The sequence below is a fragment of the Mytilus edulis genome, chromosome 9, assembly GCF_963676685.1.
Source record: "Mytilus edulis chromosome 9, xbMytEdul2.2, whole genome shotgun sequence".
NCBI classification, from domain to species: Eukaryota; Metazoa; Mollusca; class Bivalvia; order Mytilida; family Mytilidae; genus Mytilus; species Mytilus edulis.
Genome location: NC_092352.1, coordinates 85,178,055 through 85,194,562, shown reverse-complemented (window position 1 = coordinate 85,194,562; position 16,508 = coordinate 85,178,055). Strand labels below are relative to the sequence as shown.

At 32.2% G+C, this 16,508-nt stretch overlaps 1 protein-coding gene across 1 annotated transcript; it reads left to right on the top strand.

Moving 5' to 3' along the window:
- The first annotated feature begins 185 nt into the window (after positions 1–185).
- Positions 186–15,567, top strand: LOC139489235 (cadherin EGF LAG seven-pass G-type receptor 3-like). The gene is made up of 13 exons (XM_071275459.1): positions 186–241; positions 2,123–2,256; positions 3,200–3,371; positions 4,154–4,290; positions 6,473–6,641; positions 7,421–7,579; positions 8,177–8,317; positions 9,861–9,983; positions 11,323–11,505; positions 12,063–12,250; positions 12,805–13,171; positions 13,736–14,102; positions 15,475–15,567. The coding sequence occupies exons 5-13, from the start codon at positions 6,497–6,499 to the stop codon at positions 15,524–15,526; spliced, it is 1,725 nt and encodes a 574-aa protein (XP_071131560.1). The 5' UTR covers positions 186–241; positions 2,123–2,256; positions 3,200–3,371; positions 4,154–4,290; positions 6,473–6,496; the 3' UTR covers positions 15,527–15,567.
- Positions 15,568–16,508: the final 941 nt, after the last annotated feature.

Below are 16,508 nucleotides of genomic sequence, written 5' to 3'. Positions count from 1 at the left end.
GTATGTATTAACCTGCTCTATGTACACTGACTCCAACAAGTACTATATATGATGTATCGCTTATTCCTCCTTCAAATACTGGTATGTATTAACCTGCTTATGTACACTGAATCCAACCAGTACTATATATGATGTATCGCTTATTCCTCCTTCAAATACTGGTATGTTTTAACCTGCTTATGTACACTGAATCCAACCAGTACTATATATGATGTATCGCTTATTCCTCCTTCAAATACTGGTATGTATTAACCTGCTTATGTACACTGAATCCAGCCAGTACTATATACGATGTATCGCTTATTCCTCCTTCAAATACTGGTATGAATTAACCTGCTTTAGTTTTTGCATTTACTTTTTAAAATTTATTATTTACGAGTTTTTATAATACCGATGCGTTTTGTTCGTGCATTTTAACATTCCTTTAGAGATTTATTCCAAGTTTGCGTATGTACATACCAGATTAAATACTTTGTATTATGTGTTATTTGAAATATTTAACACAATCAGAAGACGCGTTACATCCAAAATTAAATTATATACAAATAGCCATGTCAGTTACCAAATTAGGCATTACAATGACATGGCAGAATGTCTGTTTGGGTTAGTCGTCTCTCTTTGAGTGAGATTGCATGCGTTTTGGGAAGCTACATTAATTTAAGCAGAGCTGTTTAAAGAACAATAATATGATATTTTCATCCGTTATTAACCAATCTAATCATTGACCTTATCGGATTTTTAAGCATAACCAGGTTTTTGTTGTTGTTGTTATTGTTGTTGTAAGAAGGGGGTTGAGGAGTCAGATTTGTATATGATTAATAATTATTATTTTCAAAAACAGATGTTTCGCTTTTATTTTAGATTATTATTCCAAATTTTCTTTTCTTTTGTTGTATGATTTATAGTTATCAAGGTACCAGGATTATAATTTTATACGCCAGACGCGCGTTTCGTCTACATAAGACTCATCAGTGACGCTCAGATCAAAATAACTGTAAATTGTCAGAGTTTAAATTAAACTGATTTGTATTCAGATTTTTGTGTATGAAGACATTTTCATCGTGTTCATATAATGCTAACCCTTCCGGAGCACCTGATATCACCCCCAGTTTTTGGTGGGGTTCGTGTTACTTAGTCTTTAGTTTTCTATGTTGTGTCTTCTGTATAGTCTGTTTGACTTCTATAAATCTTCAAAAAATAATTCTTAAAAATTCATTTTTAAAGATAAATATTTTTTTTCTTCATGTATGTTAATGTATGATATATACGAACTCTGACTATGAATATTATAATTTTAAACCTATAATCAAAAAAGTTACTCATTAGGTCTCTATGTTACTTCAATTTATTTTAAGATAAAATACTCAATGGAGTACGTATGAGTAGTGTAACAGCCTTCCATTCAAAACAAAAACATTAGACATGTGCTCTTAACCTGTTTCATTGTACCATGTGACTTTACTCATTTAAATAACTCTGGTCATGTGTGCATGCTTTTGTATTTCTCATTGACTACAGAAAGCTCAGTAATCACATGACCAGAGTTATTTAAATGAGTAAAGTCACATGGTACAATAAAACAGGTTTAGAGCACATGTCTAATGTTTTTGTTTTGAATGGAAGGCTGTTACACTACTCATACGTACTCCATTGAGTATTTTATATTAAAATAAATTGAAGTAACATAGAGACCTAATGAGTAACGTTTTTGATTATAGGTTTAAAATTATGATATGCGTAGTCAGAGTTCGTATATATCATACATTAACATACATGAAGAAAAAAAATATTTATCTTTAAAAATGAAATTTTAAGAATTATTTTTTGAAGATTTATAGAAGTCAAACGGACTATACTATTATTTGTCTGTTTGTCTTTTTATTTTTAGCCATGGCATTGTCAGTTTATTTTCAATCTATGAGTTTGACTGTTCCTCTGGTATCTTTCGGTCCTCTTTGCTAACTTTAAAAAGAAAGTAAATTGGGAAAACACATTTTAAGATTCTAAAAGATAGTAACTGTTTTAGTTTATGTTTCATACATACAATATGTCAAATAATAGAAAAGAGTATCCCCAATAGTACACATATCTTTCTTATGTTTGCTATCTTTTATTAATCCAGGATATGGAATCTATCTGACAGGCGGGACAACTCTAGATTATGATACAACTTCGTTGTACATTTTATCAGTTTGGTGTAATGATGTTAGGCGAAGTGACACGGAGAGTTTTACAGTCAATCTGATACGAAACACGGTAAATATTTCATACTGAGTCTTCTAAATACGACAAATACAAGAACATTAAGTACAGCATCAAGTGCCAGTCTTTGTAAGAAGTGTACAATTTCGAAAAAAATCAAAACATGGCCGAAACGAACCGACCAACAATAACATCCTTTATTGAAGTTACCTTCATCCCGAATACGAAATGGTATGTCTTTCATTTATGCGTGTCTGGTTATTCGAGAAATATCAAGACATCTTTTGTTGAGATTTATAACAAATTAATGAGTTAGCTTCCCTTAATTGATAATTTCTAGTGCATTTTAACCAAATTATACCTTGAATTACCAGAACATGAAAAAGGAAACGAATGTTATATTCGTGCACCATTACTACTTTTTAAACATATTTAATGTTAAGTTGAGTGGTTTTTTTTAACATATTTAACGTTAAGTTGAATGGGTTTTTGTTAGTCATGTTTTCACCACTGCCTAAATCTGAGACATATTGGGACTTAATGTATATCAGCACATTCTCATGAATGTTCTGGTTACAAAGATTCATTGAAATTCTTCCTTTTGGTACAAAACTTGCTTTCGGTTAGTAAATTTGGTTAATTTTATCTTTTTGGTCTAAAGTCAGGCAATAGTTTACAAGACAATATTAGAAGCAACCAGCATTAAAACTGTATAACTTTATTTTAAGGATAACCGAACATCTAAATAAAAGTGAAACATATTGTTTTTCAATTAATCCAAACATGCGCAGTTTTCTTTTAAAGATATCAATAAGATATAAAATATACATATAACCAATCGCATAAATGTTGCCTATCGAATTGATCGTTAACGACAACAGAAAGTACGGTGGTGATTTTATCAAATATATTTTAAACTAGTAACGAAATTACATGTCAAACAAAACATTGAAACATGTAAATGTTAAAGATTAGCTGAAATACCTTATAATTGCAGCCACCAGTCATAAACAGTTTACCAACAACCGAAAGTATATCAGAAGACCTCAACACTAGAACATTAGTGCATTCTTTGAACGTTACAGATGTTAATACAGCTGATATTGTGACTTGCGCATTTAACCCAAACAATGCGTTATTTGAACTAAGTAAATTACCACCAGCTTTAGGTTTGTACTTAATAATTCAATTTTGGATGTAACGCGTCTTCTGATTTTCTGACGTCGTTTTGTTTATCAAATCATAGTCACAATTTTGCCAAGTGACGTCATGAACTTTTTTTTATGATTTACGCAGGTTTACAATGGAATTTAGAATTAAATTATAAGAAATAACTGTAAATAGTTATCAAAGGTACCAGGATTATAATTTAGTACGCCAGACGCGCGTTTCGTCTACATAAGACTCATCAGTGACGCTCATATCAAAACATTTATAAAGCCAAACAAGTACAAAGTTGAAGAGTATTGAGGATCCAAAATTCCAAAAAGTTGTGCCAAATACGGCTAAGGAAATCTATGCCTTTTTTAAACAGGAATTTATAAAAATGACCACATTATTGATATTCACGTCAACACCGAAATGTTCACTACTGGGCTGGTGATACCCTCGGGGACGAAACGTCCACCAGCAGTGGCATCGACCCAGTGATGTAAATAGTTATCAAAGGTACCAGGATATAAACGCTACGTGCGTTAATTTTTAGTGTGCACCACATTTGTTATGTTATTTCTTCATAGACAGAAAAAATATTACAGTCATTCTTTAAAGAGTTTCCTCTGGCTGGAAGGGGATTTTTATGAAAATTGCAATGCTGTCTATTATTTATCTGCAGTCTCATTTAACTACAAAATTTTATAATCTATCGATTCGTTATATGCAAATAATTTTGATTTAAATAAGTGTAAAATAAATGGTTTCATTATCAAGTAATTAGTTCCCCTTCTTACAGTTGATTACGGAGTTTTCCTAGTTGGAGGGACAGTTTTGGAATATGATGTCACTCCTTCTTATACCTTAAATATTGATTGTGCTGATCACAGGAGAACTGTCTCAGACGTCTTGACAGTTGCAATCATTCGAAACGAGGTAATTCAAAAATGGCAACTAAATTTTGATAAAATATTACATGATTGAGTTAAGATTAGTCTATGATAAAGTACTCTTCAATATATTCTGTTGACAGACGGCATCAGATGCAAATAAACTCATCATAGATACCAGGATTAAATTTTGTAGCACGCCAGACGCGCGTTTCGTCCACAAAAGTCTCATCAGTGAGGCTCGAATCAAAAAAAGTTAAATAGGCCAAATAAAGTACAAAGTTGAAGAACATTGACGCCAAATACAGCCAAGGAAATCTATTCTTAGGAAGAAAAACCTTAATATTTCAAAATTTCAAAAGTTAATTTATAAATATGGCTATATCAATGATAATTCATGTCAGCACATAAGTGCTGACTTCTGGGCTGGTGATACCCTCGGGGAATTAAAACTCAACCAGCAGTGGTATCGACCCAGTGGTTGTAAATTAACTCATCATAGATACCAGGTGCTTGTAAAGGCAAATGTTTGGAAATGTTGTTTTCCATAGTATGTAAACAATGTCAACTCATTGTACAGTATTGGTGTGCATCATCTGTGTGATCCATAAACAGAAAGTTTGTTTTCTCGACGTATTTTCTAACAACAATGTAGTGTAATAGTGTAAGATATCTGAATAATATTAATCTCGTATTGAAAGTTTCATTTGAATAATCAGGAAGTGATACAAAATTTAAGATTGTCGGTACATGATTTCTATAGTTCTCTTATGATTCGAAATAGTATCACAAAAAATCCCCGTTTCTTCATGTAATATATTGACATCGGGAACCCCATTGTTTAATTTTTGACATCAAATTATGTCTCCAACACCGTCCATTAACGAAAATGTATTGATTTCTGTAATGGGATGCACATCTTAAATAATTTAAATGATGATCTTGGATAATAGACCCAAAATAAAATACCAAAGTTGTAAAGTTTGTGTGTTAATACTATAAAGTTGTCATTTCACAAAATATGTCATGATAAGCAACAAAAATAATATTTTAATTTGGTCATATCTAAATGATATTTGACATTTTTCAAAACGAGTCAATTTGGACAATAATTATTTCTGCAAAATATTTGCCTAAATGCAAATAAACTCATCATACATACCAGGATTAAATTTTGTGGTTACGCCAGACGCGTGTTTCGCCTACAAAAGACTCATCAGTGACGCTCGAATCCAAAAGAGTTAAAAAAGGCCAAATAATGTAGGAAGTTGAAGAGCATTGAGGACCAAAATTCCTAAAAATTTGACAAAAACAGCTAAGGTAGAGGTAGAAAAAACCTTAGTATTTCAAAAAGTCAAAAGTTTTTTAAATAGTTAATTTATGAATATGACCATATCAAAGATTATGCATGCCGAAGTGCAAGACGTTTTAAAGCCTTAAGTGACAATGGAAGAAAATATCAAAAACATGTTTACCGCTTCTTAAAGGCTTCTGTATTTGTAAATGATAAAATCCATCCTATAAATTAGAATATTTTGTCTGTAGTCGTCATACTCATAGGAAATGGTGGATTGAACCTGGTTTTATAGCGCTAAACCTTTCACTTATTGACAGTCGCATCAAATTTCATTCTGTTTACAAAGATGCGTGAACAAAATAGACATCATAGGTAAAACTGTCAAAGTATGGATTGGATACAGCAGTAATCACTGTGTCACAATCTCAATTTGAAGCAAAACAAACAAATATTTAACAAAGAAGCACAAAACGGTTTATGAAGGCCATCATTACCACTAGATGTTGCAAATTTGTGTCAACATATTTCAGTGACGCCATTCTAGATATAACTCGTGTATTTATCAAAAGGACCAAAAGGTTATTCTTTAGTGACAAATATGATAATTCATCGCACATTGTTAATTTGAATGTTATTTGCCCTCCTTGCATTTAATGAAAATGAACCAAATAATTTCATTTCATATTATATGTTTATTACGCAATAAAATTGTTTATTAGTTATGTAAAGTATAATTCTAAAGTTCATATTAATTGAAATCCTACAATTTGGAAATTGAATAATCGGACAAATATAACAATAAAGGAAAATATCGTTTTTTTAATAGAACATATTAAATGGTTTTGAAGCTAAATTTGTCTACTAAATCAACACAAATCCCAATTATATAATCACATTTAATTTATTGTTGCTTCTCTGTTGTTTGTTACAGCCACCAACAATTGTTAACCTACCAATGAGTGCAGACATACCGGAAAGTATAACTTCAGAAAGTTTGGTGTATACCATATCGGTGACAGATCCGACCAATGATACAGTTACATGTGTTATTACACCAGCAACTTCTATATTCTACCTCCAAACCACATCAACGCAATTTGGTAAATTTAAAGTAGTTTGAAATATATGTCTTCTTCACATATATGCTTTAATTAAGCGCTTTGTGTAGTTATACTTAAAACATTTGGAATAAATACTCGCTTATACTTTTAAGTTATAAAAAAATAAACACTTAATGAAATCATGCATGCGTAGCACTTTTCTGAATTAACCTTCAACGGGTACGCTCAAAGCCGAATATTTGAAAGACAATGATGTATTAGAATCGAAACAGGTGGAGAGCATCGTGGTCAGAAAAGATTAAAGAAATCCTTCAAAGTCAAAATTGACCGCGGAAGTTGAAACCTTAGTTTCTTTTTAAAATGCAAGATGACGGTACTAACTTGTGAATTCTTTCAAGTCATTATCATATTACATTGGGCAAAAAGAAGGTGTATATAAATTTAAAAGATTGTTACAGAGCTGTACTTTTTAGGCATACTTGTATGTGAACTGGTTTAAATTATAGACAGGAAAACAAGGTTTAGTTATTAGATGATATTTCATCGAACGAACTTTCATAACATGCGAAAACTCCGTGGTTTTGTCATTCTGAATAAGGACAGAACCTTTAATTCAATATTGACGTTGGTTGTTATCTTTCATTATTTTCCTTTATTTTGTACGCATAAATCAAAAAGTTTTCCAAATTGATTTTTTTCGATTTTATTATGCAGGCGTCTTAATGGATCATGTAAAATAGAGGTGAAAGAATATGAGTTTAAAATGAAATTTCTCTGATTTCTCTGATTTCTCAACAAAATAAAATATCTATTTACAGAAACCGAAATATGGGTTCGAGGTAATCAAGGGTTCGTGTATGACACTAAAAGACAATATACTTTAAATATAGAATGTGCTGACCAGCGAAACAATGATTCTGCAGAGTTTTACGTTTACATTCTTCGAAATATGCCTCCATACTTTCCCAATCTTCAAGGTAATAGTATGGTAACTGTGAATGAGTATTCGGTGTTAAGGTATCATGCAACTATATAATCTGCACAAAATAACATCTTAATCAGTTCTTAAGTCTTTTTGGCGGTTTAACTCTTATTGACAATTAACTGTCACGAATAATTTTCTAAATACAATAAAAGTCTATATCAAATATTTGAGCTAACAGATATGAGAGTGTGTAGGAGGGTTTGCAAAATAAAACACAATTGACGAAAATGTTAAGAATAGAACAAAATGGATCTAAAACAAAACGAAAAGAGAATAATGAAGTGCTTAGATAAAAAAGAAGAGAGAACAATGGGCTACAAGTATAGAGTATAAAGAAAAGTGGCATAAAAAATTAAAGAATACAGAAACCATCAGATATAATAAATGAATGACAAAATTAGTTAAATATATAAGAATGAATAAACAAAATGGTACACACTTGAGAAAACTGGCTTCTGTAAAGAACAGAAGTCGAAAACAAAATTACATAGTAAATAGAAGAATGCGACAGATTCATGAAACAATCGACAGACTAAACATAAATATAAGGTTTTTCCTTTAGATTGATAATATAAGGTTTTTCCTTTAGATAAAACAAGTGTTTTGTCACGGACATCAGCTGCTGGTCAGATCATTTACACTGTACAAAGTGTAGATCCAGAGAGTGACAACGTACAATATTCTTTGTCATCTAACACTTCGAATGCGCCATTTATAATCAATCAAAACAGTAAGTAAAAAACTAAAATCACAAAATTACTGAACTTCGAGGATAACACAGACATAGAACTTTTATATAGTTGTTTTAGATCCGTATAATTAGGCAACAGGAAAATATATATTGATCTTTCCACAGTGATAGAATTTTTGAAACATTAGAAAATGAAAAAAAAAAGTAATGGCAGCAGTAGTATAGCGCTGTTCAAAATATTCATAAATCAATTGATGGAAAACAAATCCGGGTTACAAATTAAAGCGAGGAAAACAAATCATCAGCTATGAGGGGGAAACAACAGATCAACATAAAAACTGAAGTGCAACAAAAACAAACACCAACATACATAGAATCTATTTGATAACAACTGCCATATGCCGGACTAGGTACAGGACATTTTAAGAAAAAAATTGTGGGTAAAACCTGGTTTAATTTCTAGCTTAACCTCCCGCTTTAAAGGCAAAACAATTAGTTTCTCCTCATAGTGTACTGATAAGATTCCAAATAAATCCAAATACTGTTGATTCATTAATTTTCGTGGTTACTATTTTTTGTGGGTTGATGAAATAAAATTGAGAATGGAAATGGGAAATGTGTCAACGAGACAACAACCGGACCATAGAGCAGACAACAGCAGAAGATCACCAACAGGTCTTCAATGCAGTGAGAAATTTTCTCATCCGGGAGCGTCCTTCAGCTGGCCCCTAAACAAATATATATACTAGTTCAGTGATAATGAACGCCATACTAAACTCTAAATTGTACACGAGAAACTTAAATTAAAAATAATACAAGACTAACAAAGGCCTGACTTGGGACAGGCGCAAAAATGCGGCGGGGTTAAACATGTTTATGAGATCTCCCCCCTCCCCCTATACATCTAGCCAATGCAGAAAAGTAAACGTATAACAATACGCACATTAAAATTCAGTTCAAAAGAAGTCCGAGTCTGATGTTAGAAGATGTAACCAAAGAAAATAAACAAAATGACAATAATGCATACATTATCGTGAAATTTTAGTTTCGTGGTTTAGCAAAAGTATGTATACATTTCTATAGAAAATTATTAATTCACTGAACATCTGAACTAGTGATTCCACTGTTACCACGAAATACACGAAAACTTGTATCCAACGACTTAAAACAAGAGGCGGGAGATGCCAAAGGGATAATGGAAATTCAAAGAGAAAATGGCACTATTGCCAAAAAAGAAAAACGGTCAAAACACAAAGAAAAGTTATACATGTATAGAAAATACATAGATCTTGAGCACCACGATCCCATACCAAACCCAATGTATGTAAGGGTCGTTATACGTTTACTCTGGGATGAGGGTGAGTACTTTTTCTCCTTGGTGTCTTTAAATGAAAAAAAACCTTAACCATGTTATCAGTTTATGTCTACTAATCTATTATTGATACACACTATGATATTTTGGTAGTCAAAATTACCTTAATAATTGAAATTCTCATCGACTCCCTCTGACTACCACAAATACACAAATTGATATGATTATTATTTTCATCAAATTCTTTGGATTAAATAACTAATATTTCAGCTGGAGCTATATCTCTTACTCGCTCTATACAGACTGAGCAAGAACCCGGCTATGATTTGTACATCAGTGTATCTGATGGGCGAAATATGGTGGCTGCACGATCTTTATCAGTTCGTATTGCAGGTAAGGTTCTTGATCATTGTCAATTTCGTATTGCTGGAAAGTTTATCGATAAATTCAATTCGAATCACTTGTACATTGATCAATCATCTCCATAGATAAAGAAAGGCAATAATAGAGTACCACGGTTCAAAAGTAATAAATCGATAGAGAGAAAACGAATCCTGGTCACAAACTCAAACCGAAGGAAACACATCAAGTTTACGCCAAGTAGCAAATTTGCATGAATTTACGAAGAACTATCCCTCTGGTATCTTTCGTCCCTCTTCTATAAGATGAAAACAACGGAACAACAGAAATACTGAAGTGCCACAAAAACAAGCGCCAACAAACACATAAACAAAACAACTGCCATATTTTTGACTTGGTACAGGACATTTAAAGCAAAAATTGTGCATTGAACCTGGTGGTATGGCTAGCCTAACATCTCGCTTATATGACTATGTAATATCGCTGTGATAATGGCATTTTTGGCTATAAAATTAAAATACTACACAATAATGATAATTAATATAGGTTATTGTTATGTACGTGCAGAGTGTAAAATGTGTCGAATATGAAATATAAAAGAGGGGCGAAAGAGACCAGAGGGTCAGTCAAACTTCTAGATCGTAAAAATAAAATAACAACGTCATGGTTAAAACAACCAAAAAGACAAATAGACATATAATAGGACACAAGACACATCATAGAAAACCAAAGACTAAGCAACACGAACCCAACCAAAAACTTGGGGTGATCTCAGGTGCTCCGGAAGGGTAAGCAGATCCTGCTCCATATATGGCACCTGTCCTGTTACTCATGTTGTTACAAACCCGGTAAATACTCTAATTCGGTAGTCACATTCGTAAAAATGAAGAATTTGCTCCTTTACTGTACGGCCAAAAACAGACTATGGCCCTTTATAGCTTGTTGTTCGGTGTGAGCCAAAGCTCCGTGTTGAAGGCCGTACTTTAACCTATAATGGTTTACTTTTTAAATTGTTATTTGTATGGAGAGTTGTCTCATTGGCACTCACACCACATCTTCCTATATCTATTTTAACTTGTATTTTTTTCCCACAAATGACAAAAATTGCACATTTTGACACATGTATTAAGTAAAAATATTGAGCATATGAAAGTACTAAATGAATATTTACATAGAGTCGTTTTTTTCTTCTAATAGACAGCCTTTCTCGAGAATAATTTGTTTTATAAGATTTCTATTATAACTGACCAAAATCTATGAACGCTTACAAAGTCTTTTCAGTGAAGACACATCTTCATTTATTATAACTACATGGATCGTTTAGTATCCATTTTTGTGTTGTATTACCTTATCTTGTTTTGTCTGTTTGTAGATGTTAATTCCCCGCCACATTTCCAAGTTCCTGTGCAGACATTAACTGTTTTAGAAAATATAAATTCTGGATCGTCCATATTCCAACCAACAATTACAGATGAAGACTTGTCTGATGTTCATACGTTTTCTGTAGTTTATTCTCCGCCAGATGGCGCTGTTTATTTCGGCGTCGACAAATCAAGTAAGATATCCTAGTGTGATATTTCTATCTCCAATCCTTTCTAATGTTGAAAATGGTGGATTCAAGCTGGTTTTATAGCTAGCTTGCTTAACCTCTCATTTGTAAGACAGTCGCATAAAATTCCATTATATTGTATAGAAAAGTATATTATAATGAATGGAACATATGAACCATTTATCAGGTTTTCAGTATATTGATACTGTAAGACATATCTGTAGCAAATCACGATATAAAGCTTCTTGTCGTGTGAGCACGGCAAATGAGTTTTAAGAGGCTAATTATTCATCTGACACTTTACCAAATCAATATGGTATTTAACTGCACTAGTAGATGTTGCACTTCGACAATTTATGTATTTTCTGTGATGCCCGGGACCAATACATTTAAAATTCATAAACATAATGCTAATTCAAACGTTGGAGAGATGATAAATCCGAAATGACAAAAAAGTAAAAACCAACTCTGTATTATTGGCGTTGCAAATATATATATATTCCCTTGTTAATTTTAAAGTTCATTGACTCCCTTAAATAATACTTCAGATTGTTCTTTTTCAGCTGGATTAATAACATCTTTAGTTGATATTGATTACGAAACGATTCCATTCAAGTCCTTTTTACTGGTAGTAACCGGCTCGGATTCTCTGTTGGAAGACACTACGAATATAACATTGAATATACAGAATGTAAACGAGGCTCCCGTGTTTACAAAGAAGTATTACTCACTTACAACTTCAGAAAATAGTGTAAGTTCCATGATAATTTATTTACAATACTTTTGATGCTTTTAATGATTTATTTATGATCTGTTGCACGATTTTCTTACTAGTATTATTATGCTACATGGTTTTATGTTCATATTTGTGTTTTGTTTTTTTATTATACTTGCTGTGTTTTATTTATCCTGTTCTTATTATGTTGTATTATAGCTCAAGTGAACAACGTACATATAGTAGTTTCTATATTAAATTTACTTACTTAGTTATGTCCTTTTAAAAGTGACATGATAAAGTCTCCTCTTCCATTAGGATGTTCAATTTTTTTTCTCTCATAAATACTATCGCGAAATCTTATCGTCCTCTAAAACAAAAACATGACCATAGACGATACATTTAATAAATGAATCGATCGTCTTTGAAAATTTTTCAACCATTTTCAACGAGGTTAAAGCAATGGATTACGGAATTTTGTTTATAGATTATAACGTTATCACAAAAGTAAAAAACATATTTTTTATTATGCAAAACACGTTCCAGAACGTATATTCCTGCTGATTGTTTTTTTAATAATATTTATTTAGGGAGGAACTATTATTCAGAATCCATATTACCAGTATACAGACGTAGATGGTGACACTGTTAAATTTTCCCTTGACTGTGGTGCTGACACGGGCCGATTGGACATTAATTCGTCATCAGGTCTCCTGTCGTTTTCGGTAGACTATGATCTAGACATGGTCGGCACAGCATTTCAGATAAACTGTAAGGTTTCTATAACTGATGATGAATATACAGATATGGCGTACGTTAATATTACGATAATGGACGATAATGATAATTCGCCCGTGTTTGTAAATAGTGAATACACGTTTTACATACCAGTAACTTCAAGTGTTGGGTCATTTGTTGGACAAGTACATGCAGTTGATAATGATATTGGAAACTATGGTAAGTCTTTCATTCAGTAGATTTTGTGAGGGTTTTTTTGTGTTTTATTTTTCGTTTTTTGTGTTTTTGTTGATACATTTTGTTGTTTCGGATTGGAAAACAGAATCGAAACTGATTTAGAGGCTAAATGCCAGGACTATTTCCTATTGCATCTTTGATGTTTTTTTTAAATAGTGCCAAAATAAGTGAGAAGAAACCAACGTAAGAATTGAAAAAAAAAGATGAAAGACACCAAAAGGGACATTTAAGCACACACGTCGGAAATAAACTGACAGTGCCATGACAAAAACAAAATCATACGTAACACAACAAAGACAACTAAGGACTGAGCAAAACCAGTCTAATGAAAACCGAAGGGGTGGTAAGTGAAGCAAGAGGGTAAGCAGATCCAGCTCAACATATAACAAAAGAGGTGTGTGAAATAGATAAACATTATATTTTGAAAAGTCTGAAGTTTACATTTTCAGTCATACCCAAGCACAGTAAATAAATTCCTGGATGTGCAAACATCATTTGTAATAACTACATACAAATTAATATTTAACATTTCTCCTTTCATTTCAGGAAATGTCCTTTACCATGTTGCACTCGAAGATTTCAACTACGGTTTGTTCGATGTAGCCCAAAATGGTTCGATATCTGTCAGTGAAAGTTTGACTCAGTATACTGAGGGTTCTACCTTGAATCTTACCATATATGGTGTGGACACAGGAGGCAGAGAGGGTCAAACATTAGTTTTTGTTGTATTTCCATCGACTAATGTGGCGCCCATTACTTCAGGGGATGGTATCCAGTACTTAACATTCTTCCGATATTCTCCTAACATGGCTTGGTTCGTTCCTCTGATGTTTATTCTTTTTGCCACCTTCTGCGTTGTTGTACATACTATTTACAAATCGAATTGTTCATGTTTGAAAAAAAATGAATGGAGGTGAGTAGCCGATCGATACACTTTTATATTACTAATAAGTTACTAACCCAGTATGCAATGTTGTGTACTATGATAGATTGATGTACGTTCATTATACTGAGATTGATAATAATTCGCTTGAAAACAATTTTGTAAGTAACGGAGAACAACGTATTCAAATTCCAACAAAGGATAAATTTTCTATAGGCTTGTATGCAGAAATTAGTAAACCCACAACATAAAAATAAACAAAAAATGCATTTTGTTCAAGATAAACGGAAACTGGTACTTATTAAACTTCAATAACATAATTAATTTATCATTTTTGATCTAAAGCAATTATTGGCTGGTTATATCTTGTTCTCATCATGCAAATGCCCGGCTGTCAATGAGATAGTTGAAGTTGTGGTATGCTTATCAATGAGAAGGTTTTTTTTACCAAAGACCAATCGGACAAAGATATACACAATTAACAAAATAACGGTCTGACTTGAACAAACTAAACTAAATGATTAAACACAAAGTAAGGTATGATATTGGCTAATAAAGATTTCATGGTTCACCTAGCAAGCAAGCTAACCAAAGATACAATTGCACTACCTTTACCGACACACTAAAATTCATTCGAATAGTTCTTCGATTAATTTAGCGATGATTAAGAATAAAACACAAGGAAATTCATCTTTTTCTATGTAGTATAATTTTTTTTTGCAGCATGTTGTGCAGCAACGTCATCGAAAATGTCTTGACAGCACTCGATCATTGCTGAATCCGATATGATTCACTAGTGAAATTTGTTTCTTTTGATCCTTTATTTCAAACATTGTATTGAAGACCGTAAAGGTTTACTTTTATAAATTGTGACTTGGATTGAGAAATGTCTCATTGGCACTCATACCACATCTTCCTTTATCTATATAATAAATATAAGATTGAAATACCAAAATGATGTTTCTCTTATTTTAGTAATGTGTATTGGCTTGTTTAAACTGGTCGATCAATGAATATAAGAGGTCTGATAAATTTGTGATAGAAATTTCAACTTCACGTTTTTATGCTCCATCTATGGGCTTTATGTTTCTGGTCTGTGCGTCCGTCCGTTTGTCCCTCTTCAGGTTAAAGGTTTTGGTCTAGGTAGTTTTTGATGAAGTTGGAGTCCTATCAACTTGAAACTTAGTACACATGTTCCCTATGATATTATCTTTATAATTTTAATGCCAAATTAGAGTTTTTATCCCAATTTTTACGGTTCAGTAAACATAGAAAATGATAGTGCGAATGGGTAACATTCTTGTTGCTCAGAGTTTAAGAATCAAAGATCAACTAATTAATTATAAATGACCATGGAATATATTTTCAGTTATCAAAATTCATTTTTCTTTTTCTTTTGTAGCATGCGTAGGAAGAAGAGGAAAAGACCAATGAAATCATTTCAAATATATTGATATAAGAAAGATATCAAATAATAACTGTTTGTTGTACAAATCTTGGTATCTTTAATTTGAATATTAGAAAAAAACTATATAACAATCGAAAATTTAAAAAAAAGTGAGTTTCTTTTTTCAGAGGTCGAACTCCGCACATGGTAGCTTGGTTTGGCTCGTGCCGACGGTCAATGGTTTGCTCCTGTTCACCAAATAAAACTGGCTGCCATGAAATAGCCAATACATATAAAAGTGACCAACATATAAATAATTGTAGATCTTAGACACACATAACATAATTTTGTTAAACAAAAATCTTTTTGCATATACCAAGTCAGGAATATGACAGTTGTTGTCCATTCGTTTGATGTGTTTTGTTATTTCATTTTACCATCTGATTAGGAACTTTCCGATTGAATTTTCCTGGGAATTCAGTATTTTTGTGATTTTACTTTTTATTTGAAATTGAATTTGATAGAAGCAATTTTCCACATCGTATAATCGGTACCACGATTTCCCTAGAAATACAAGAACCTTCATAATATACCCAAAACAAACTGATATATCCCGATTACAAGATTTTTTATGGTGTTAAGCTACTTTTTTTATCGTGTTATACTACTTTTTTTACTAAAGAATATTAATTAACGATATTACTCGTTTTTACTCAATAGAAGTGCAATTTGTATGTCTTGTGTACAAAAATTCGGAAATGACTAATATATGCAGCTGGACTTGATAATATGTTGTGATACAGATGCAACAGCTTCTTGATGTTTTACCTACAATCACGATTTGTAGTGTAATTGATTTGTTCTGTTGTGTTGTTTTATTTTCTGATGACTTAGGTACCGGTGTGAGGGACGGTGGTATACATTTCATTACTAATATCTACACAGTTCGCGAATTGGCGACAAAATTGCTGTTGACTGCATTTGTTACATATAATACCATGTTCAAAAAAGGTTTCGAAAAATTGTTTGTGTTGTTTTGAAACTTGTAT

Coding starts and splice junctions, on each gene's coding strand:
- LOC139489235 (XM_071275459.1), top strand. CDS start 6,497: ATGAGTGCAGACATACCGGAAAGTATAACTTCAGAAAGTTTGGTGTAT. Junction 9,984..11,322: donor TTTATCAGTTCGTATTGCAG/GTAAGGTTCTTG, acceptor GTCTGTTTGTAG/ATGTTAATTCCCCGCCACAT. Junction 11,506..12,062: donor TTTCGGCGTCGACAAATCAA/GTAAGATATCCT, acceptor GTTCTTTTTCAG/CTGGATTAATAACATCTTTA.